Raw genomic sequence first — 24,464 nt, 5'->3', positions numbered from 1 at the left:
AGAGCGATCTACAAACTGGGGGGTAGATAGTTCATCTGCCTGTGTCCCAATCTGGTAGGTTTTCTCAGAGGCAAACCTGCATCAGGTTCCATTCAAAATCTGTCTGGAGGAGGTGGCATTGCCCACCTTATAATTTCTAGCTCAGTGGTTAGAGGTGGGAGACCCAAGTTCAGTTCCGCCCAAGGCAGATAAAGGACTTGAATAGGGGTCTCCTACCACTTAGGAGTGTGCGCTAACCACTGGGCTGTGGGCTAGTCTGATGTGGGGCTCCCTTAGTCTCTTCCATTGAAGCTGTTTTACTATGGATAAATAATTAAAGAGTCCTTGGAGTTGAGGAACTAGACTGTGGGTCTCCCACCTCCCAGCTGGATACGCTAACTGCCAGACTACAATCTTTCTTTGGCCTAGTGACTCTTTAGGTATTTATCCCAAGTGGAAAAGTGCCAACAGGAGAGATAGAGAGAGGGAGTCATTGGGCCAGAGAGAAAGTGAGAGAGAGAATGACTCTGTTGGCTGGTGGTTAGGGCAAACTTCCTCCCTCTCCAGCAGGTGGGAGACCTAGTGTCCAGCCCTCCTGCTCCAATGACTCTAATTATTTATCCACAATGGAACAGCTTCAGCAGAAGAAATTTAGAGAGCCCCATGTCAGAATATCCCAAAGCTCAGTGGTTAAAGCACTATGCTGAGAGGTAAAAGACCCCCTGTTTGAGTCCTGTATCCCCCTCAGGCAGAGGGGAGAATTGTACATTAGCCTCCCACATCTCAGAGGAGTGCTGAGTTAATAGTTATAAGGTGCATAGTTGCACCTTCTCCTCTGGCTGTTTTGGGTAGAGTTGGGCACCTGCCTAAGTGATTCTAACAAGAAGTGCATTAGGCCTCTGAGCCACCCGACATCAGGAGAGGATTCGTGGCTGTGATTCAGTAGCAGAGATAGGCACTTCCATGCAGCCTGGACTCAGGCATCTATGTTCACAAGGGAGTGGGACTTAGTCATCATTTCCCATTGGCTAGCTCCCTGCCCAGCTGCTGGCTTTTGTGGATCGTATCCTTATGCTCCTGTCTCTCCCCAGGCACTGCATAGGGAGCCTGGGCACCTTACACAGGCTCTGTGAATCAGTGTGTTCTTGTGATTTTCTAAGCACCCCAAAACTAGGCATGACAGTGAACATCATGACATCTAAGTCCCTTTGTGAATCTAGGCCATAGTCATTTTCTTCCTCCTTCCACCATGTTGGTTCTAGTGGTTTGCAAACAGAGCAGGTGTGTTTGTGCCGGTCTGTTGTCTATTGAACAACACTTTGGCAATTCATGAAAAAAACCAACAACCTCTATTTCCCATCCTTTCAACCACAGGGGCTACATCATGTTGTGTTTGCATTTCCTCAGGAGGGCCCTCATTGCCTGAACCTCATAGACTTTGATCACCTGTTGCGGGAATCTCAGAAGGAAGTGTTACGGTTACAGAGACAGATTGCACTGAAGAATTTCAAGGAGTCTCTCCATTCCTCTAAAGCTGGTTCAAAAAGCTCTTCGTCAATTGCTGCCAATTGCTTGGGACCATCTGTGCCAACTCTAGATACCAGCATAAATTTTTCATCTCTATCAAAGGGGGTGCAATTAGGAGAGCCAACACTAGCAATGGGAGCACATAGGAAGGTGAGATATCTGGGTCAATGATCTGAAGTTTTTGCTAATTAATCAGTCAATTAATGAATGTTCTTACAGAACTTTTACTGTTGTGTAATTGCTAAGATTATTACAGTTATTATCCTCTCTGCTAGAAATAGATATTACAGGTTTTTAAAATGACCTTTTAGATACTGAAAGACATCTGTGAGTGTATGGTAAGGTGTCAGGTGTCATATAATGAAGAGAGAGAATGGTAAGTCTGGTTGCTATAGAAAGCCTAATAAGCATATCCCAGAGTGAATCCTATGGCAGTGGTTCTCAACCAGGGGCATATGTACTCCTGGGGGTATGCAGAGGTCTTCCAGGGGGTACATCAACCCATCTAGATATTTGCCTAGTTTTACAACAGGCTACAGAAAAAGCACTAGCCAAATCAGTACATATACTATACAGTGAAATGTAAGTAAAATATTTATATCGCAACTGATTTATTTTATAATTATATGGTAAAATGAGAAAGTCAGCTATTTTTCAGTAATAGCGTGCTATGCCACTTTTGTATTTTTATGTCTGATTTTGTAAGCAAGTAGTTTTTAAGTGAGGTGAAACTTGGGGGTACGCAAGACAAATCAGACTCCTAAAAGAGGTATAGTAGTCTGGAAAGGTTGAGAGCCACTGTTCTATGGCATCCTTAAACCTTGCAAGGTGACAGTGGTGTAGGTAGAGATAGGCCTAGGCCAGTTCTTTTTGTGCTTTGATTTTGCAAAACTTCCATTAAAAGGTAGCACTTTGTGCAACATTTTTCCATTTGTGAAGTTGGGCAAAAAATATGTCCCACATTCTGGAAGCCTCTGAAAACTGTATTGAAGCTGGATGAAATAGGGCAGCTCTGTGTGTGCGTGCGCACACACTAAAACCTGGTACACAATAAACAGGTTAGTTGGACAAGACCTATTTTCCATAAAACCATGTTGATTGGCATTACTTATATTACCTTCCTTTAATTCTTTATTGAGTTCTGTATCAGCTGTTCCATTATGTTGATCAGGATTAATGTGTGACTGACAGGCCTATAATTGCCCAGGTTATCCTGTTTAAGTATTGGCACAATATTAGCTTTCTTCCACTCCTTTGGAACTTGCACAAGATTTATTGACTATCAGCCTTAACCATCCAATAAGCTCCTTGGCCAGCTCTTATAAAACTCTTGGATGCAAGTTATCTGGACCTGCTGATTTAAAAATGGCCAACTTTAATAGCTGCTGTTTTACATCCTCCTTAGTCACTGTTGGAATGGAAAGTATTTCATCATCATATGATGTGAATATATCACCTGGCTTTTTCCCTAATCCAGAACAGAAATATTTACAGAATACTTCTGCCTTTTCTGAATTATTATTGAAAATTCTACCATTTCCATCTAGTAATGGACCAATACCACATTTGGGATTCCTTTTGTTCCTAATATACAGGAACTCCTCACTTAAAGTTGTTTTGTTTCCTGGTTATGTTGCTGATCAATTAGGGAACATGCTCGTTTAAAGTTGTACAATGCTCCCTTATAATGTTGTATGGCAGCCGCCTGCTTTGTCCACTGCTTGCAGGAAGAGCAGCCCATTGCAGTGAGCTGGGGGGGCTTGGAACCAGGGTGGACCGGCAGCCCCCCTATCCACTCCCCGCTCCCCTAAGTTCCCTGTGCAGCAGCTACCCAGCAGGCTAGCAATTGCCGGCAGTTCAGCTGTCCCTCCCCCACTGCCCTGTGCTGCTCCTGCCCTCTGCCTGGGAGCTGCTCCTGGGAGCCTCCTGCTTGCTGTGCAGGGGAGTGGGGAAGAGGGGGACTAATGTCAGGGTGTCCCCCTCCCCCCACTCCTGCCCCCCGCTTACCCCTTCTCCATAGAGAGCAGGGGGGAGACACAACAGGGCTCAGGACGGAGGGGGCTGGCCGCAGCTGCTGTCTCAACTTCCTGATGTTTTTAAAGACAATGTACTTAGAATGTGGCGTCAGCGTACTTAAAGGGGCAATGCGCATTGCGCACTCTCTCCCACACACAGGGTGTGTGTCTCTGTCTCTGTCTGCCAGGCTGTCTCCCCTCCCTCCATTTGTGCTACCTTGTAGAGTGTGAGGCTACATTAACAACGTGTTATCCCTGCAGGGGTCAGCCGAGTGCTAGTTCATCATTTAGCAGAAAGGCATTCCTTGGGAAATATCCCACCTTCTTCCACCCTCTGACTTCACCAGCTCAACCAAGCTTCACAATCATCACTGCTGTGTACAGTATTAAATTGTTCAAAACTTATACTCTGTGTGTGTGTGTGTGCCTCTGATAGTGTGGCTGATGTGATGAGGAAGCGTTGTTCTAAGTCAGCCATAAAAAATGTTGGCATACTGTGGGGCCATGCGGGTACCCATAGCAGTGCCGCTGATTTGAAGGTATGCTATGGGTACCCGCATGGCCCCACAGTATGCCAAAATTTTTAGAGCTGACTTAGAACAACGCTTCCTCAGCTCTCATCCCCTAATGCCCCTACTCTACTTGTGCTACATTGATGACATCATCATCTGGACCCATGGAAAAGAAGCCCTTGAGGAATTCCACCATGATTTCAACAATTTCCATCCCACCATCAACCTCAGCCTGGATCAGTCCACACAAGAGATCCACTTCCTGGACACTACGGTGCTAATAAGCAATGGTCACATAAACACCACCCTATACCGGAAACCTACTGACCGCTATTCCTACCTACATGCCTCCAGCTTTCATCCAGACCACACCACATGATGCATTGTCTACAGCCAAGCTCTATGATACAACCGCGTTTGCTCCAACCCCTCAGACAGAGACAAACACCTATAAGATCTCTATCAAGCGTTCTTACAACTACAATACCCACCTGCTGAAGTGAAGAAACAGATTGACAGAGCCAGAAGAGTACCCAGAAGTCACCTACTACAGGACAGGCCCAACAAAGAAAATAACAGAACGCCACTAGCCATCACCTTCAGCCCCCAACTAAAACCTCTCCAACGCATCATCAAGGATCTACAACCTATCCTGAAGGACGACCCATCACTCTCACAGATCTTGGGAGACAGGCCAGTCCTTGCTTACAGACAGCCCCCCAACCTGAAGCAAATACTCACAAGCAACCACACACCACACAACAAAACCACTAACCCAGGAACCTATCCTTGCAACAAAGCCCGTTGCCAACTGTGTCCACATATCTATTCAGGGACACCATCATAGGGCCTAATCACATCAGCCACGCTATCAGAGGCTCGTTCACCTGCTCATCTACCAATGTGATATATGCCATCATGTGCCAGCAATGCCCCTCTGCCATGTACATTGGCCAAACCGGACAGTCTCTACATAAAAGAATAAATGGACACAAATCAGACGTCAAGAATTATAACATTTCAAAAACCAGTTGGAGAACACTTCAATCTCTTTGGTCACTCGATTACAGACCTAAAAGTGGCAATTCTTCAACAAAAAAACTTCAGAAACAGACTCCAACGAGAGACTGCTGAATTGGAATTAATTTGCAAACTGGACACAGTTAACTTAGGCTTGAATAAAGACTGGGAATGGATGGGTCATTACACAAAGTAAAACCATTTCCCCATGTTTATTCCTCCCTGACTGTTCCTCACACTTTCTTGTCAACTGCTGGAAATGGCCACTACAAAAGGTTTTTTTTTCTCTCCTGCTGGTAATAGCTCACCTTACCTGATCACTCTTGTTACAGTGTGTATGGTAACACCCATTGTTTCATGTTCTCTGTGTATATAAAATCTCCCCACTGTATTTTCCACTGCATGCATCCGATGAAGTGAGCTGTAGCTCACAAAAGCTTATGCTCAAATAAATTTGTTAGTCTCTAAGGTGCCACAAGTACTCCTTTTCTTTTTGCGGCTGCTAAAAGAAAAGGAGTAACTAACACGGCTGCTACTCTGACTAACACAGCTACTACTCTGAAACCTGTAAGAGCTGCATGACAGCTACAACTCCCTGGGCTACTTCCCCATGACCTCCTCCCAACACCTTCTTTATTCTCACCACAGGACCTTCCTCCTGATGTCTGATAATCCTTGTACTTCTCAGTCTTCCAGTAGTACGCCTTCTCACTCTCACCTTCTTTCGCCTCTTGCTCCCAGCTCCTCGCACGCGCACCACAGACTGAAGTGAGCTCCTTTTTAAAACCCAGGTACCCTGATTAGCCTGCCTTAATTGATTCTAGCCGCTTCTTGATTGGCTGCAGGTGTTCTAATCAGCCTGTCTGCCTTAATTGTTTCCAGAAAGTTCCTGATTGTTCTGGAACCTTCCCTGTTACCTTAGCCAGGGAAAAGGGACCTACTTAACCTGGGGCTAATATATCTGCAACTTGCAACTTTCTCTTCCTTTCATTTGTTATATATTGTGTTTTATTTTATTTTTTATAGTGGCCTTTACTTCCCCTCTAAACCAGGTTCTTTTTTTTTAACGAGTGCAGCCTTCTTTCTCAGTTGTGGGATTGTGGCTTTTTGGGCATCTAATAAAATGGTCTTAAACAATTTCCAATTATCATTTGCATTTTCTGTTTAAATTCTTTTCTCCAACTGATTGGGTCAAAATTGTTTTCAGCTTTGTGAAATTGGCCCTTTAAAGGACCAAGTATATATATATATATATATATATATATATATATATATATATATATATATATTATAGACTGGACTTTATTCTGTTTGCACATAACAAATGTAATCAAGTTATGATCGCTTGCACCTAAGCATCCACTAATTTTTAATTCTGGAATCAATTTCTTTTTATCTGTCAAGATGAGGTCTAATATAGAATTCCCCCTTTTTGGATCCAGCACTTTTTGAGTAAATTGTCATCTATAATTTTTAGTCATTGGTCAATTTTAGTCAGCATGATACCTCCAGCACATGTCACGGAGACTGAAGTCCCCCATGATAACACTGTTTTCTCCCCTATACATTATAGATAGGTGCTTAAGGAGATTTTTGTCCTGTTCCCTAGTATGATTTGGTGGTCTGTAGCAGGCATCAACTACTGTTCCATCTTGTTCTTTATTTGTTAGGACTTTGATCCATAAGCATTCAAGATCATTTGTTTTCAAGTTGTCAATGACTGGGAAACGGGTAATGCCACTTTTGACATGCAGTGTCTCTCCCCTGTCTCTTTTGGCCACTCTGCAGAAGACAACTGAATGTTTTATAATAGTTAGTAAAATATTGACTAACTTTTGCAGAGCAAACATTAAGACTGAGAATCTAAATATATTTTTGCCTCCCCATAGACTCACAGTCCCCCAAAATTTTAAGCATCACACAAATGTACGTACACACATATGTACCCTCTTAATGTTTCAGAGACAGGCTGCTTCTCAAATAAAGGCTTTTTGTCAGTTGCTGTCATGTGCTGGGACCATCTGTGACAGTGATGGATATCTGTTTAAATGACTATTAAATGGGGTGCAATGTCCCAACAATTTAGCTCAACAAAGAAAAGCCAGTGGAACGGCCCAGCTCCTCCATCTGTGACTGTTCTCCCAAGCTGCCTCCCTGCCTCACCAGTGCCCCTGGGCAGCTCCTCAGCCTAGAGAATGTTATGTCCCTATTCTTGCCACTCTGTGTACTCCATTTCCCCATTCCCTTACTGAATGCAGCCAGGACCCAGAAGGCAGGCTATGGGCAGGCCTTCGTCCCAGAACAGGTACCGTTTTCTCCCCAAATGCCTATCACAAGAGGTCATCTTCTCCTCAAGATGCATTGCAGTGGCTTCAGCTCACCCTATCGCTCCATTTGTGCTGTGTCTGCACTGCAGATGATACACTGCTGTAGTGCTCTGGTGTAGACACTTACTACAGGGATGGAAGGCATTTCATAAATCCCCTCTCTGAGAGGCGGTCACTGAAAGAATTCTTCTGCTGACCTAACTGCCTCTTTAGTGGAGGTTAGGTTGACCAAACTACATCACACAGGGCATGACATTTTTCACAGCTCTGAGCAATGTAGGTAGATCAAGCTGAGTTTTAGGAGTTGACCAGACCATCTGTAATTTGGACAAGAATTTATATGGAAGAAAGTGGTGCCTTAGTCTGATACTCAGTGAGAGTGAAACTGCGGGCTGCCCCCTTGACTTGGCACCATGAAGTTACTGCCTTAGATTTCTCCTACTCTCTGTGCTAAGCACACCCACCTCAGCCAGACACACCCATCCGATGAAGTGAGCTGTAGCTCACGAAAGCTCATGCTCAAATAAATTGGTTAGTCTCTAAGGTGCCACAAATACTCCTTTTCTTTTTGCGAATACAGACTAACACGGCTGTTACTCTGAAACACCCATCTTTATCCATCACAGCCCACATGTGTCTGTCAGGTTCCTTTAATATGCCTGGATGATATTCTCATAGGTAATGCTCCCTGGGGCTGTCCCCAGACTCATTCACTATGTGGCTAACATGTCCGTCTGTTTCACATTTGCATCTTACCACTCTCCGTAATATTCTCTACCTTGCTTCCTTCATACCCACATTTGGAATGAGGGGCTAGGAGATGATGGGACAGGGGGAGAGTTGCATCCAAATTTGCCTGGAAAATGGAGTTTGCAGCTCTGCTAAGGGGCAGCTTCTCTTCCTGGACAGGTTCCTGTGGTGCCCCCGAGGGGAGCTCATTTCCTCTCCAGCCCTGCATGTCTTCCCTGCTGCTTCCATTTCCCCTCATGCATTTCCGAGGTCAAACACCTCTTCTACCTCCCTCTTCCCAGCACTGCTGCCTTCCCCCAAACACATTCTAAAAAGCCATGGAAATACCCACACAAAGAAACTGGGTAACTTGGAGTTAAAGTTGCTGAACTGGGTTTCCTATCACCACAGCCACTAAAATCAGAGGACATTGCCAGCTACACCACTGCTCTACATCTCCTACCACAGCTCACCACTGTGGTCAGATGTTGGCTGCGTGTGTTTATTGAGTGTTCTGTCCCAGCTCCTCACAGGCAGCGGAGACAGCAAACCTCAGTTAAACTGCCCAATAAATCCACAGACTCAGTTTTCAGCGAAGGCGCCTGGCCAGGTTTATTGTTGGCGAAGCACGGTAATAGCCCTTGGCAGACTCTACGAGGATACGAAGACATGTATGCTCATGACAATGGACGCAGCTCAGTGAATGGCAGGACTTTCCATTCCCTCCTTGGCTGGACAAAGATACTCCCTCTGAGATACATCTTTATACCCTGATAAAACAAGGTAGTACTGGCCCTTTGACATAGTTACTGCCCCCAGATGTCACTAGTTATTACCCATCACTGTGTACATGTTGGTTTGATTAAAACATTTCTATTACGTACTGTCATCGTGACCTTATCTTTAGGAGGGGTCAATATGTTCCTGTTATCCTTGTGGAATGTTTTTGTACAATAAAATCATAGAATCATAGAATATCAGGGTTGGAAGGGACCTCAGGAGGTCATCTAGTCCAACCCCCTGCTCAAAGCAGGACCAATCCCCAACTAAATCATCCCAGCCAGGGCTTTGTCAAGCCTGACCTTAAAAACTTCTAAGGAAGGAGATTCCACCACCTCCCTAGGTAACGCATTCCAGTGCTTCACCACCCTCCTAGTAAAAAAGTTTTTCCTAATATCCAACCTAAACCTCCCCCACTGCAACTTGAGACCATTACTCCTCGTTCTGTCATCTCCTACCACTGAGAACAGTCTAGATCCATCCTCTTTGGAACCCCCTTTCAGGTAGTTGAAAGCAGCTATCAAATCCCCCCTCATTCTTCTCTTCCTTAGACTAAACAATCCCAGTTCCCTCAGCCTCTCCTCATAAGTCATGTGTTCCAGTCCCCTAATCATTTCTGTTGCCCTCCGCTGGACGTTTTCCAATTTTTTCACCTTTTTTGTAGTGTGGGGCCCAAAACTGGACACAGTACTCCAGATGAGGCATCACCAATGTCACATAGAGGGGAACAATCACGTCCCTCGATCTGCTGGGAATGCCCCTACTTATACATCCCAAAATGCCATTGGCCTTCTTGGCAACAACGGCACACTGTTGACTCATATCCAGCTTCTCGTCCACTGAAACCCCTAGGTCCTTTTCTGCAGAACTGCTGCCTAGCCATTCGGTCCCTAGTCTGTAGTGGTGCATGGGATTCTTCCGTCCTAAGTGCAGGACTCTACACTTGTCCTTGTTGAACCTCATCAGATTTCTTTTGGCCCAATCCTCTAATCTGTCTAGGGCCCTCTGTATCCTATCCCTGCCCTCCAGCGTATCTACCTCTCCTCCCAGTTTCGTGTCATCTGCAAACTTGCTGAGGGTGCAATCCACACCATCCTCCAGATCATTTATGAAGATATTGAACAAAACCGGCCCCAGGACCGACCCTTGGGGCACTCCACTTGATAGTGGCTGCCAACTAGAGATGGAGCCATTGATCACTACCTGTTGAGCCCAACAATCTAGCCAGCTTTCTATCCACCTGAAAGTCCATTCATCCAGCCCATACTTCTTTAACTTGCTGGCAAGAATACTGTGGGAGACCGTGTCAAAAGCTTTGCTAAAGTCAAGGAACAACATGTCCACTGCTTTCCCCTCATCCACAGAGCCAGTTATCTCCTCATAGAGGGCAATTAGATTCGTCAGGCATGACTTGCCCTTGGTGAATCCATGCTGACTGTTCCTGATCACTTTCCTCTCCCCTAAGTGCTTCAGAATTGATTCCTTGCGTACCTGCTCCATGATTTTTCCAGGGACTGAGGTGAGGCTGACTGGCCTGTAGTTCCCAGGATCCTCCTCCTTCCCTTTTTAAAAGATGGGCACTACATTATCCTTTTTCCAGTCCTCCGGGACCTCCCCCGATTGCCATGAGTTTTCAAAGATAATGGCCAATGGCTCTGCAATCACATCCGCCAACTCCTTTAGCACTCTCGGATGTAGTGCATCCGGCCCCATGGACTTGTGCTCGTCTAGCTTTTCTAAATCGTCCCGAACCACTTCTTTCTCCACAGAGGGCTGGTCACCTCCTCCCCATGATGTGCTGCCCAGCGCAGCAGTCTGGGAGCTGACCTTCCCGTGAAGACAGAGCAAAAAAAAGCATTGAGTACATTAGCTTTTTCCACATTCTCTGTCACCAGGTTGCCTCCCTCATTCAGTAAGGGGCCCACACTTTCCTTGACTTTTTTCTTGTTGTTAACATACCTGAAGAAACCCTTCTTGTTACTCTTAACATCTCTTGCTAGCTGCAACTTCAGGTGTGATGTGGCCTTCCTGATTTCACTCCTGCATGCCCGAGGAATATTTTTATACTCTTCCCTGGTCATTTGTCCAATCTTCCACTTCTTGTAAGCTTCTTTTTTGTGTTTAAAATCAGCAAGGATTTCACTGTTAAGCCAAGCTGGTCGCCTGCGATGTTTACTATTCTTTCTACACTTCGGTATGGTTTGTCCCTGTAACCTCAATAAGGATTCTTTAAAATACAGCCAGCTCTCCTGGACTCCTTTCCCCCTCATGTTATTCTCCCAGGGGATCCTGCCCATCAGTTCCCTGAGGGAGCCAAAGTCTGCTTTTCTGATGTCCCGGGTCTGTATTCTGCTGCTCTCCTTTCTTCCCTGTGTCAGGATCCTGAACTCGACCATCTCATGGTCACTGCCTCCCAGGTTCCCATCCACTTTTGCTTCCCCTACTAATTCTTCCCGGTTTTTGAGCAGGAGGTCAAGAAGAGCTCTGCCCCTAGTTGGTTCCTCCAGCACTTGCACCAGGAAATTGTCCCCTACGCTTTCCAAAAACTTCCTGGATTGTCTGTGCACCGCTGTATTGCTCTCCCAGCAGATATCAGGGTGATTGAAGTCTCCCATGAGAACCAGGGCGTGTGATCTAGTAACTTCTGTGAGTTGCCAGAAGAAACTTCGTCCACCTCATCCCCCTGGTCCGGTGGTCTATAGCAGACTCCCACCACGACATCACCCTTGTTGCTCACACTTCTAAACTTAATCCAGAGACTCTCAGGTTTTTCTGCAGTTTCATACCGGAGCTCTGAGCAGTCATACTGCTCCCTTACATACAATGCAACTCCCCCACCTTTTCTGCCCTGCCTGTCCTTCCTGAACAGTTTGTATCCATCCATGACAGTACTCCAGTTATGTCAGTTATCCCACCAAGTCTCTGTTATTCCAGTCACATCATAATTCGTTGACTGTGCCAGGACTTCCAGTTCTCCCTGCTTGTTTCCCAGGCTTCTTGCATTTGTGTATAGGCACTTGAGATAATTTGCTGTTTGTCCTGCTTTCTTAGTATGAGGCAGGAGCTCTCCCCTCTTGTGCTCTCCTGCTCGTGCTTCCTCCTGGTATCCCACGTCCCCACTTACCTCAGGGCTTTGGTCTCCTTCTCCCGGTGAACCTAGTTTAAAGCCCTCCTCACTAGGTTAGCCAGCCTGCTTCCGAAGATGCTCTTCCCTCTCTTGATTAGGTGGAGCCCATCTCTGCCTAGCACTCCTCCTTCTTGGAACACCATCCCATGGTCAAAGAATCCAAAGCCTTCTCTCTGACACCACCTGCGTAGCCATTTGTTGACTTCCACGATTCGACGGTCTCTAACCAGACCTTTTCCTTCAACAGGGAGGATGGATGAGAACACCACTTGCGCCTGAAACTCCTTTATCCTTCTTCCCTGGGCCACGTAGTCTGCAGTGATCCACTCAAGGTCATTCTTGGCAGTATCATTGGTGCCCACATGGAGAAGCAGGAAGGGATAGCGATCCGAGGGCTTGATGAGTCTCAGCAGTCTCTCCATCACATCGTGAATCCTAGCTCCTGGCAAGTAGCAGACCATCCTTGATATTGGGATGTTCTGGTACCCCTTGATATTGGGATGTGTTTGCATGAGCACCCTGTGACTAGCACTTCTTAGGAATGTGTATTTCTGCAATATCAGCCCTGTTCTTGCCAGATTCTGTGAGCAGGTCCTGCCTCATACCAGACCTTTGATACAAGGGCTTATGTCTCAGGCTCTCTTCCTACTACATTCCCCCACTTTTTGTTTTTTTTTTATGGGGAGGATGTTTACCCATCATTCCTGAAAAGCATCATGTGTGGACTGAAGATCACCCAATGGGCTAAACACTTTTATGTGGCCACCTTACTTTTCCATCCACACATTCATGCCCCTGGCCTATTATACCCACTGCCCATGTATATGTACACATGACACCATCTTATATTGAAGCATAACATGAAATATGGTGTTGTAGTTTGGCCCTTTTACTTTGGTGCTGCAGATAGCAATACACTCCTGTTATTACCTGTAGGATTATTGGTAGCAGGCTGAGTGTTTTGAGGAATTGTTTTCGCGTGTTCCAAAGTGCTATGTATATGAGAAGTAAAACAAATTTGGAATAGTGACATTACAAATGAGGCCTTTAGATATAAATTTTCATGTTTAGTTAGTAACTAACACAGTCCTAACTAAAAACTGATCATCAGCAGACACCAAACTCCCTTTCCACTCCACCCTACCCAGCTCCTCCCAACGTGAACTCCAGATGCAGAATTTCCCAGACACAAACCAACCATCCCAGGCTTTATTCTCTCTAGGAAACGTAGCAGGGCAGCTGAAGTGGGAGTCTGGGTTGTGTGACAGCTGCATGAGTGCAAGAGAAGATAGTAGGTTAAAAAGCATAAGGCAAGTGGCGCTGCAAAGCGGGTGGGCCATGGAAGGGGGCATTGTTGGGAAGGGTGAAAGTGCTGAATCCATGGACAGCATTTCTGTGGTGGAACTGGAGCAGGGCCAGGGGAACGGGCTACGGTGGGTGGGGCCTGCCATCCTCTGAGAAGTTCCCTGTGTTTTGTGTGTTGGTGGGACACTGTCCCTGGACCTCTGGGCTCAGCCAGTGTGGCTACCGGAGATTCGGGCAGAAGCAGGAAGGGCTACAAATCCCTTGGCAGAGCCTGTTCTCCTGCCATTCCCACCCAGGCCCGCAGACCCCAGAGCCTGGCTGAGTTCGGAGAAGGCTCGGGGTGTGGAACGGGCCCCACCCGCCCCTCCAGCACCAGGCCTCTGCTTCCCGGGCACATCCAGACTGTGCGCCCGGGGCTCGGGGCGCTGGAGCCAGGCGCTGCCCTGGGCTGTGCGCTGCTCCTGGCGCGGCTGGGCACCGGGGCCGGCCCTCGCCGCCCCAGGGTCACTGCCGCCTGTGCTCGGCCCCGGCGGCCCCGCAGCCCCGCCCGGCCGAGCGCCGGCTGCCGAGGCGGCCGGGCCAGGGGCGCTCTGCTCCCGCCGCTGCAGCGGGGCCGCGCCCGCGGCCAGCGCCCCCCCGGGCCAGTGGTACGGCCCGCCCAGTCCGCTGCGCCGGCCCGCAGCGCTCCGCCGCCGGGCAGGACGCGGCTCCCGACCCGCCCCAGCGGCTGCGGACCCAGGTAGGCGCGGAGCCCTCTCCGGGCCGCAGGGGCGGGCTGGGGGAGCGGTGCCCGGGCCCTCCGGGCTGGAGCGGGTGGTTCTTGGCCCGGCCCGGCCCGGCCCGCTTCCTTAGGGCTCTGTGCGCTCAGCTCCGCTGCCGGGGCCTGGCCCGAGCTGCCCCCGCGCGTTCCCGGGCGCCAGACACTCGCCACCCCGCAGCGCCGCTCGGCCCCCCCCGAAACAGCCTCCGCCGCCGGCTCCTGCCAGGGGCGGTTCCCCCACCCGCGCCCCGCTCGCCAGCAGATTGGAACGGCATCCCTGCGCCCTTGTGTCTGCACAGGAGGGTTAAAATAAGGACCAGCCAAAGAACATCCTGCCAGAGCCTGCTGCCGTCCCGCCGGCTGCTGCACTACAAAGCATTCGTTCCCCAGCCCCGTTTCCGTCTGAGGGGAATAAAGGCCCCAGGCTAGGCTGGAGGGATTCATAGATTATCCATTCCAAGGCCGGCTGGGACCACTGTGAGCATCTAGTCCGGCCGCCTCGGTGACACAGGCCAGAGACCTGCCCAGACAGAATTCTCTAGTGTTTACTTTTTAGAAAAAAAAATCCCATCTTGATTTAAAAATTGTCAGTGATCGAGAATCCACCAAGACCCTTGTTAAGTTGTTCCAGTGTTGATTTCTCTCACTGTTAAACGTGTGCCAGATTTCCAGTCTGAATTTGCCAAACTGCCAGCCATTCGACCATGTAGATGATGTGGAAGAAGCTGAAGTACTCAGTGCTTTTTTTGCCTCAGTCTTCACTGACAAGGGAAGCTCCCAGACTGCTGCACTGGGCAGCACAGTATGGGGAGGAGGTGAGCAGCCCTCAGTGGTGAAAGAACAGGTTAAGGGCTATTTAGAAAAGCTGGACATGCACAAGTCCATCGGGTTGGATGCAGTGTACCCGAGGGTGCTGAGGGAGTTGGCTGATGTGATTGCCGAGCCATTGGCCGTTATCTTTGAAAATTTGTGATGATCAGGGGAGGTGCCAGATGATTGGAAAAAGGCAAATGTAGTGCCCACCTTTTAAAAAGGGGAAAAGAACAATCCAGGGAACTACAGACCCGTCAGCCTCACCTCAGTCCCCAGAAAAATCATGGAGCAGGTCCTCAAGGAATCCATTTTGAAGCACTTGGAGGAGAGGAAGGTGATCAGGAACAGTCAACATGGATTCACCAAGGGCAAGTCATGCCTGACCAAGCTGATTGCCTTCTATGATGAGATAACTGGCTCTGTGGATATGGGGAAAGTGGTGGACATGATATACCTTGATTTTAGCAAAGCTTTTGATACTGTCTTCCACAGTATTCTTGCCAGCAAGTTAAAGAAGTATGGTTGGGACTGTAAGGTGGATAGAAAGTTGGCTAGATTGTCGGGCTCAACAGGTAGTGATCAATGGCTCCATGTCTAGTTGGCAGCCGGTGTCAAGTGGAGTGCCCCAGGGGTCTGTCCTTGGGCTGGTTTTGTTCAACCTCTTCATTAATGATCTGGAGGATGGCATGGATTGCACCCTGTCAAAGTTCCTCCCCCACTCTGAACTCTAGGGTACAGATGTGGGGACCTGCATGAAAACCTCCTAAGCTTACTTTCACCAGCTTAGGTTAAAACTTCCCCAAGGTACAAATTAATTTTATCCTTTGACCCTGGATCTCCACTGCCACCACCAAACTCTAACTGGGTTTACTGGGAAACGTAGTTTGGACATGTCTTTCCCCCCAAAACCCTCCCAACCCTTGCACCCCACTTCCTGGGGAAGGTTTGGTAAAAAGCCTCACCAATTTGCGTAGGTGACCATAGACCCAAACCCTTGCATCTGAGAACAATGAAAAAGCATTCAGTTTTCTTACAAGAAGACTTTTAATAGAAGTAAAGAAATCCCCTCTGTAAAATCAGGATGGTAGATACCTTACAGGGTAATTAGATTCAAAACATAGAGAATCCCTCTAGGCAAAACCTTAAGTTACAAAAAAGACACACAGACAGGAATAGTCATTCTATTCAGCACAGTTCTTTTCTCAGCCATTTAAGGAAATCATAATCTAACACGTACCTAGCTAGATTACTTACTAAAAGTTCTAAGACTCCATTCCTGTTCTATCCCCGGCAAAAGCAGCATACAGACAGACACAGACCCTTTGTTTCTCTCCCTCCTCCCAGCTTTTGAAAGTATCTTGTCTCCTCATTGGTCATTTTGGTCAGGTGCCAGCGAGGTTACCTTTAGCTTCTTAACCCTTTACAGCTGAGATGATTTTTCCTCTGGCCAGGAGGGATTTTAAAGGGGTTTACCCTTCCTTTTATATTTATGACACACCTTCAGCAAGTTTGTGATGACACTAAGCTGGGGGAGAGGTAGATGTGCTGGAGGGTAGGGATAGGGTCCAGAGTGATCTAAACAAATTGGAGGATTGGGCCAAAAGAAATCTGATGAGGTTCAACAAGGACAAGTGCAGAGTCCTGCACTTAGGACGGAAGAATCCCATGCACTGCTACACACTGGGGACCGACTGGCTAAGCGGCAGTTCTGCAGAAAAGGACCTAGGGGTTACAGTGGACGAGAAGCTGGATATGAGTCAACAGTGTGCCCTTGTTGCCAAGAAGGCATATTGGGCTGCATTAGTAGGGGTATTGGCAGCAGATCAAGGGAAGTGATTATTCCCCTCTATTCGGCACTGATGAAGCCATATCTGGAGTATTGTGTCCAGTTTTGGGCCCACCCCTAAAGAAAGGATGTGGACAGACTGGAGAGAGTCCAGTGGAGGGCAACAAAAATGATTAGGGGGCTGGAGCACATGACTTATGAGGAGAGGCTGAGGGAACTGGGGTTATTTAGTCTGCAGAAGAGAAGAGTGAGGGGGGATTTGATAGCAGCCTTCAACTACCTGAAGGGGGGTTCCAAAAAGGATGGAGCTCGGCTGTTCTCAGTGGTAGCAGATGACAGAACAAGGAGCAATGGTCTCAAGTTGCAGTGTGGGAGGTTGAAGTTGGATATTAGAAAAAACTTTTTCACTAGGAGGGTGGTGAAGCACTGGAATGGGTTACCTAGGGAGGTGGTGGAGTCTCCTTCCTTAGAGGTTTTTAAGGTCAGGCTTGACAAAGCCCTGGCTGGGATGATTTAGTTTGGATTGGTCCTACTTTGAGCAGGGGGTTGGACTAGATGAGCTCCTGAGGTCTCTTCCAACCCTGATATTCTATGATTCTATGTTAGACCTGTCTCTGCTAGACTGGAGAGCCCAGTATCAAATATCTGTTCCCCAAGTAGGTATTTATAGACCAGGGGTGGCCAACCTGAGTCTGAGAAGGAGCCAGAATTTACCAGTGTACATAGGCAGCGACTTCGTGGCTACTCTGGGGCTGGAGTACCCACGGGGAAAAATTGGTGGGTGTTCTGCACCCACCGGCAGCTCCCCCCCCCCCCCCCCGCCCCAGCTCACCTCTGCCTCCTCCCGTGAGCGCAACGCCGTGTCCTGCTTCTCTCCCCTCCCTCCCAGCACTTGTGCCATGAAATCGCTGTTTCGCGTGGCAAGTGCTAGGAGGGAGGAGGAGGAACGCGGCACGCTTGGGGAAGAGGCGGGGCCAGGGCGGGGATTTGGGGAGGGGTCCAATAGGAGCAGGGAGGGGGCAGAGTTGGGGTGGGGCCAGGGGGGGGCACGAGCACCCACCAGCGCCAAGGAAAGTTGGCGCCTGTGCCAATGTACATTACTAAAGAGCCACAGTCAAAGTCAGCAGCCCCGCAACTGCTCCCCATCCCCTGCTCCCAGCGCCTCCCGCCCACCCCGCCAGTCAGCATCTCCCCCTCTTTCCCCACGCCTCCCAATCAGCTGTTCCATGGCATGCAGGAGGCTCTGGGGGAGAGGGGGAGGGGGAGGAGCGAGGGCACGGCAGGCTCAGGGGAGGGGGTGGCAAGGGGTGGAGTGGGGGCAGAGCCTGTGGCAGAGCCAGGGGTTGAGCAGTGAGACCCCCTCCCCCCCGGCACATTGGAAAGTTGGCGCCTGTAGCTCCAGCCCTGGAGTCGGTGCCTAGACAAGGAGCCGCGAATTAACTTCTGCAGAGCTTCCGGCGCAACAGGTTGGCCACCCCTGTTATAGACTGTGATTACGCTGCCCCTTAGCATTCTGTTTGTTAAGCTAAATCAATTGAGCTCCTTGAGCCTATCAATATAAAGCAGGCTTTCTAATCCTTTAGTCATTCTGGTGGCTCTTGTCTGAACCCTCTTCAGTTTGTCAACATTCTCCTGGGATTAGGTTGTGACCTGTGTGGAAGCAGATGTTCTTTTTCAACCCTCTTTCAGCCATTGGTGAAGGCCATTGCCATTAGTTGCCATTCAGCTAATGTGCTCTTGGGTGGTGCAGGCATGTATAGCACCTGTGTGAAACTAACAGGGAAAGGGGCTCGTGTAACTTCCTTAGAAGCTCTTTTGTCTGAGAAATTACAACTGGCCCAATTTCTCCCTTAAATGATACTCCAGTTCCATTTGTTTAGTGCTTTTATTTTATTTTGGGTTTTCCTTTCATTGCATCAGACAGCAAACAGTCTCCAACAGAAATTCAGCTAAGTTGCTCAAGAAATCCAGCCAGACACAAACCAGAGTTGAGGGAAGCCTGCAGATAGCTAGCTGAAAATTAAAAAACTGAGATGTTTGTGTAAGCTGGAGACTCCAAGCAGTAGAGGGGAGGGTCAGTTGCAGAATCTGCAATGTGCCAAACACTCTCCCCCAGCTACTGCTTGGAGTCAGAAATATTAGTAAATGTTACATGACTGTGAAAGGATGTTGTGAAGGCCGAAAATATAACTGGGTTCAAAAAATAAATAGGTAAGTTAATGGAGGATAGGTCCATCAATGGCTATTAGCCAGAATGGTCAGAGATGCAACCTCATGCTCCAAGTGTCCCTAAATCCCCCATCTGCCAGAAGCTGGGGGTATATGGCTGGGGATAGATCACTCAGAATTGGCCCATTCTGTTCATTCCATCTGAAGCATCTTGTACCCTTGTCAGAGTCAGTATATTGGGGTAGCTGTAGCACTGGGGTTTTTGATTCTTGTGTTTTTACATACAAGATTGATTCAACGTTTAGAAAACTTGTCACACAATAAAGAAATTCAATGCATTTCCTTTTTCCGCCGGAACTTTAAGAGGGGACTGGATAACAGCGTATAAGCATAGGTGGCGAGTTATATGGGTCCGTGGTGCCCATGGTCCATCAATATTCATGAAGGTGGGCCCAGCTCCACCAATGTTTAGGCCCTAGGCCCCGTGCTTTGGGGGACCCCGTGCCATGGGGCAGCAACATGGGGCACTCTCACCTCTGGGGCAGCGCCCCCCGTCCCTGGAGTCGCTGTGAGCTGCGGAGAGGCCCCAGCGCTGACCCAGCTCCCAGCCCATTGGCTGGGAACCCCGGCCAATGGGAGCTGCAGGGGCGGGCGCCAGAGCTGCCTGGCCACGGCTCCACAGCAGGGAGCGGGAGGGAGCCGCAGGGAGCGGCTCTCAGCCCCAGGCAGAGAGGGAGCAGCAGGAGTCTGTCGCTGTGAGACAGACACACAGACACAGCCGGGAGGTTGTGAGGACAGACAGATGGAGCCGTGGGCGGGGGAAAGGAGCAGTGATGGGCACCCCCGGGGCTGGCATAAAATACACAGTACAGAGAGTGCTTCCTGAGGGGGCTATAGCAACACCCCCCTGCAGAGCTGACTCGGGCTGCGGCTGGCTCTGTCCATCTGTCCCCCCGCCCCACAGAGACCCACACAACCCTCTGCCCCCCCGAAAAACCCCCAATGGCCCCTGTGCCCCTGTCACCCCTCTCCAGAGAGTCCCCCCCTTTGTGCCCCCAGAGTCCGCTCCCCTCCCCCCTGCTCCCTAAAATCTCCCCCTTTGCCTTCCCCCTCCCCCCAGCCCATTGGCTGGAAAGCTCCCAGTCTGTTGGTCAGTACGGCCAATGGGAGCTGCACCTGAGGCAGGGAGCCTGCTTGCAGATGCAGACCTGCCTGGCCGTGCCTCCACACCACGGGGAGGGGGAGCCACAGGTGAGCAAGCCCCAGTCGTCGTCATCACAGGCCCAGCAATTCTCTGGGTATTTAATTTCACTGAGGCAAGTAATTCAATCGACTCTTCCTTTCCAGACAGTCTGTGGTTTTTCTTGTAAGAAAACTTACAATTTCTTTGCAAAGAAGTCCATGTATAGTTTTTTCACTTGAGAAGTATATTTTCTGGTTGTTCATAAGCTCATTTATTTTGTTAACTCGGTTTCATAGGCAATTTTAAAAGTCATTTGAATTGTACCTGGTTTTTTCCAGTGGTCCAAAACCACATGGAAGATGTGTAGATTTTTATTTCTGTGGGCCAAACCACCCTGTGTAGAAATGTAAATGTCGGAGCTAGAAAATCTCTGCAGGGGTAAGCGTCCCTTTAAGAAATTGTCCTCAAGTCATTCATTCTTCTGGGCAGTCCATTCTATTGTTCCCTCCTATAGTGATAGTGACAAGTGTTCCCACCCACAGGAGAGAGGCAGAAGACTGGGTCAACCGTGCAGTGACAGGGTTGTTGTCTGTTCCCTTGTTCTCTGTCTGCTCTCTCTACCAGCCCCTTTGGTCTCCCTAGGATTGCCCCTACCATTACTCCCTCTGGGTCTTCTTTCTCTGGAGCTTCTCATGAAGTAAAGTCTGTCATTACAGGTTCTTATCTCTGAAATGTATTTAATTGTATGTATTTATTAAGTGTTAATTAAAGCACTCTGGGAGTCCCCGTCAGCCGTCTGTATAAATTGATCCTCTTCTTTCCATATGTTTTGTCCATAGGGTTTTCTGCAGCCCTAGGGCAGCCAGCAATAACCCCTGTGCCTTTGCAATGGGGTGAGGGAAGGGGACCCTGGGTTCCCTATTTATGTGATTTGCAAGAAGTGTTATCCTTACTCAAGGTACCAAAAGTGTTTAAATGATATAAGTACCTTGTAAAATCCCAAAGCAAGCTCATTTTCATTTCTCATATAACCTCATATACAGTAGACCAGGGGTAGGCAACCTATGGCATGTGTGCCAAAGGCAGCATGCGAGCTGATGTTCAGTGGCACTCACACTGCCCGGGTCCTGGCCACTGGTCTGGGGAGCTCTGCATTTTAATTTAATTTCAAATGAAGCTTCTTAAACATTTTAAAAACCTTATTTACTTCACCTACAACAATAGTTTAGTTATATATTATAGACTTATAGAAAGAGACCTTCTAAGAACGTTAAAATGTATGACTGGCATGCGAAACCTTCAATTAGAGTGAATAAATGAAGACTCGGCACACCACTTCTGAAAGGTTGCCGACCCTGCAGTATACACACATTTTTCATTAATTATAAGAGTTGAATATATTATTATTATTGTTATTATTATTAGCTAGGTTACTGGGGTTTTTTTTTGTGTGGCAAAATGTGTGCTATTTTATGGGTTGAATGATTGAATAACATAATACCGCCCCACCCCCAATGTCTGTCACCAAGTCCGGTAATTCTCTCAAGTGTTTGTTGCACAACATGGTGGTGCCTACCCCTGCCTTGTGCTTCAGGGGGTCACGGGGTCCAGGGTGGCCTGGGGAGTTAGCGGGGGGCCTGGCGCGGGCAGCAGCAAGTGACCTGGCCCCAGCCCCAGCCCCAGCCCCCTCTGCTCCACCTCGCTGGCTCCCGGCATTGCTCAGGGGCGAGGGCTTCAGGGAAGAGGTGGAGTGGGAGTGGGGTGGGAAGACGCGGGGCGGAGCAGGGTTGCTTGCTGCTGTCAGCGCCAGGCACCCCGCTAACCCCCAGGCCACCCTGGACCCCGCATCCCCCTGAAGCGCAGGGCCCCCCAAAGTGCAGGGCCCGGGGCGGTTGCCCTGGTCTGTCCTATGGATGGGACGGATCCATTTGGGCACCACCAAAAATTATACAAACCTGCCACTCGTGCGTATAAGTACTTACATGGGGAGAAAATTTCTGATAGCAGATTGCTCTTTAGTCTGGAAGACAAAGGCAGAATGAGATCCAGTGCTTGGAAGTTGAAGTAGACAAATTCAAACTAGAATTAAGGTGCACATTTTTAACAGTGAGGAGAATTAACCATTGGAACAGATTACCAAGGGATGTGGTGGAGTCGCTGTGTTTTAGAGCCTTTAAATCAAAATGAATGTCTTTTTAAAGCAGTGGTCTCCAACCTTTTTATGCATATGATTACTTTTTGAATTTAAGTGCAATCCAGGATCTACCCTACCCCTTCCCCAAGGCCCCGTCCCTTCTCTGAAGCCCTGACCCACTCACTCCATCCGCTCTTCCCTCCGTTGCTCGCTCTCCCTCACCCACTTTCACCGGGCTGCGGCAGGGGGTTGGGGTTCGGGAGGGGATACGGACTCTGGGCTGGAGCTGAGGGGTTCGGAGTGTGGGAGGGGGCTTCAGGCTGAGCCTGGGACAGGGAGTTGGGTGCAGGAGGGGCTGAGGGGTGCAAGCTCTGGGAGGGAGTTTGGATGCAGGAGGGGCTCCAGGCTGGGTCAGAGTGTTGGAGTGCAGGAGGGGCTATGGGGTACTGGCTCTAGGAGGGGGCTGAGGTTGGTGTGCGGGCTCCCGCTGGGCGGCAGTTACCTCGGGCAGCTCTTGGTTGGTGGCTCAGCAGGGCTAGAGTGGCTCCCTGCTGCCCCGGCCCCACGCTGCTCCCAGAAACGGCGAGCACGCCCCCACAGCCCGTGTGTGTGTGTGTGTGGGATGGTGGGCAGGGGTCTCCGTGCACTGCTCCTGTCTGCAAGCACTGCCCCCCGCAGCTCCCATTGGCCACAGTTCCCCGTTCCCGGCAGCCCTGCTGTGCCACTGGATTTTTAGCGGCCAGAGATTGCAATCAACTGGGAGAGTCTCCAGGATCGACTAGTCCATCATGATCGACGGTTGGTGACCACTGTTCTAAACTATATGCTGTAGCTCAGACAGAAATTATAGGTTTGATGCAGGAATCACAAGGTCTCTTGCCTGGGTTACACAGGATGTCTGCTCAGAGCTGATCATAATGCCCCATTTTAAAATGTAGCCATAACTATGGAGTGGCTATGCGGTGTTTCCATAATTATCTATTATACTTGGTAGAGTGAGCTGGTGGTGGTTCCACAATTAAAGGAATAGACATAAAGCTCCTAGCCTGACGTCTTTAAGGCCCTTTCCTCAGGGCTTGTTTATTAGTCACCAAACTGTCACAAAACACAGAAAGCAAATCAACTGAAATACAGGGAATTCCCCAAGGCTTCCCGTGCTTTAGCTAGTCAGGAAAAGAGAAAGCACAGCTTATCCCATAGATGCAGCTATGTGACAGGAGGCTTAAAAATTAAGCGGAAAGGAGAGCACATTCTGTATTAAATTCTGTAGCTATTTAGAGTAATTTCCATAGCACTGTATTAGTTTTATCCATATTAAATTATATGAGATTTTTCCGTGATGGTAACTCAATGAAAAAAGGTCAAACCTTGGCTGGGACAGAATGGATGGATGGAAGGAGAATGTGTATATTGAACTTTGCTGAGGACAGCAAAATACCAGACACCTTTCCTGCCCCACATTGGAATCTGCTGAGGACATACTTATTTTCTGGTGAGAAATGCCAAGACCCATAGCTGTCATTAGAAGGCCTCAGCCATCACAGCATCCACTAACACCTTACTGGGACATTGGGGTCAGCTGATTCAGAAGGAAAAGCTTCTTCTAGTGGATCACCAGCAGCACTGCCTGCAGCACCTGGGTTTTCCTAGGAACTCTCTCATCCATGAAAAATCTCACTAAGCTCCAGGAAGGTGTGCAATGTGATATAATAGAAACACTTATTTTTCTTTATTGACATCTCTAGCATGACTCATTCTGCTGGCTGATTTCAGAGAGAAAGAAAATGTTCTCCTGGGCTGTTAGCATTCTGGGCTGTAGGTTAGACTGTGCTGGAAGCAAAGCTGTCCTTCCCTTGACAATCAGGTTGTGCTGTTACCCTGATTCTCTCTCATATCCCTCTGGGATCACTTTCTTCCCTTCCAGGTGGAGCCAGGAGTGCTACCTTTGGGACATGCCTCTGAGGAGTATGAAAACTTTCCTCCAAAAAGTGTGGTAGCAGACCCAGAGAGCAGTCAGCAAATACAGCAATTGGTGAGTTGCAGTCCCTTTCCACAGGCTCAAAAGGGGACTCCACCTGTGGGCCTTTCTCCCTCAGAGTGAAAGCAAGGCTTTCTTGGGATGAAATGCTACAACTGTTTCAGTTTTTACATCTCTGATTTCATATGTGGGATTTGGGGTAAAGTCTTCCAGGTGCTTGCTGGTCTCAAAGTGAGGTGCTGGGGAACTGGCCTGTGCCAAGAACCAGCTGCAAAACAGGTGGTCGAAGTGTGACGGGTTCCCGGGCTGCAACCTGGAAC

At 48.7% G+C, this 24,464-nt stretch overlaps 1 protein-coding gene across 19 annotated transcripts in view; it reads left to right on the top strand.

Moving 5' to 3' along the window:
* The window catches only part of TSPOAP1 (TSPO associated protein 1), a 231,462-nt gene that overhangs the window by 40,085 nt on the left and 166,913 nt on the right, over nucleotides 1–24,464 (top strand). For 16 of the 19 annotated variants that reach the window (XR_006286347.1, XR_006286348.1, XR_006286349.1 and 13 more), the window contains 2 exons: nucleotides 1,387–1,656; nucleotides 24,091–24,198. Coding sequence is in view for 13 of the 19 variants with exons in the window: in XM_043531294.1 (XP_043387229.1) it covers nucleotides 1,387–1,656; nucleotides 24,091–24,198 (378 nt within the window). In the remaining 6 variants the exon portion in view is untranslated. Of the gene's footprint in view, nucleotides 1–1,386; nucleotides 1,657–13,872; nucleotides 14,061–24,090; nucleotides 24,199–24,464 lie in introns of those variants that run through there. The other 3 variants (XM_043531301.1, XM_043531302.1, XM_043531300.1) reach the window with 3 other exon arrangements.

Source organism: Chelonia mydas, chromosome 17, assembly GCF_015237465.2.
Source record: "Chelonia mydas isolate rCheMyd1 chromosome 17, rCheMyd1.pri.v2, whole genome shotgun sequence".
Taxonomy (NCBI): Eukaryota; Metazoa; Chordata; order Testudines; family Cheloniidae; genus Chelonia; species Chelonia mydas.
Note: the sequence above shows the minus strand (reverse complement) of the source record. Positions and strands in the feature narration are given on the sequence as shown.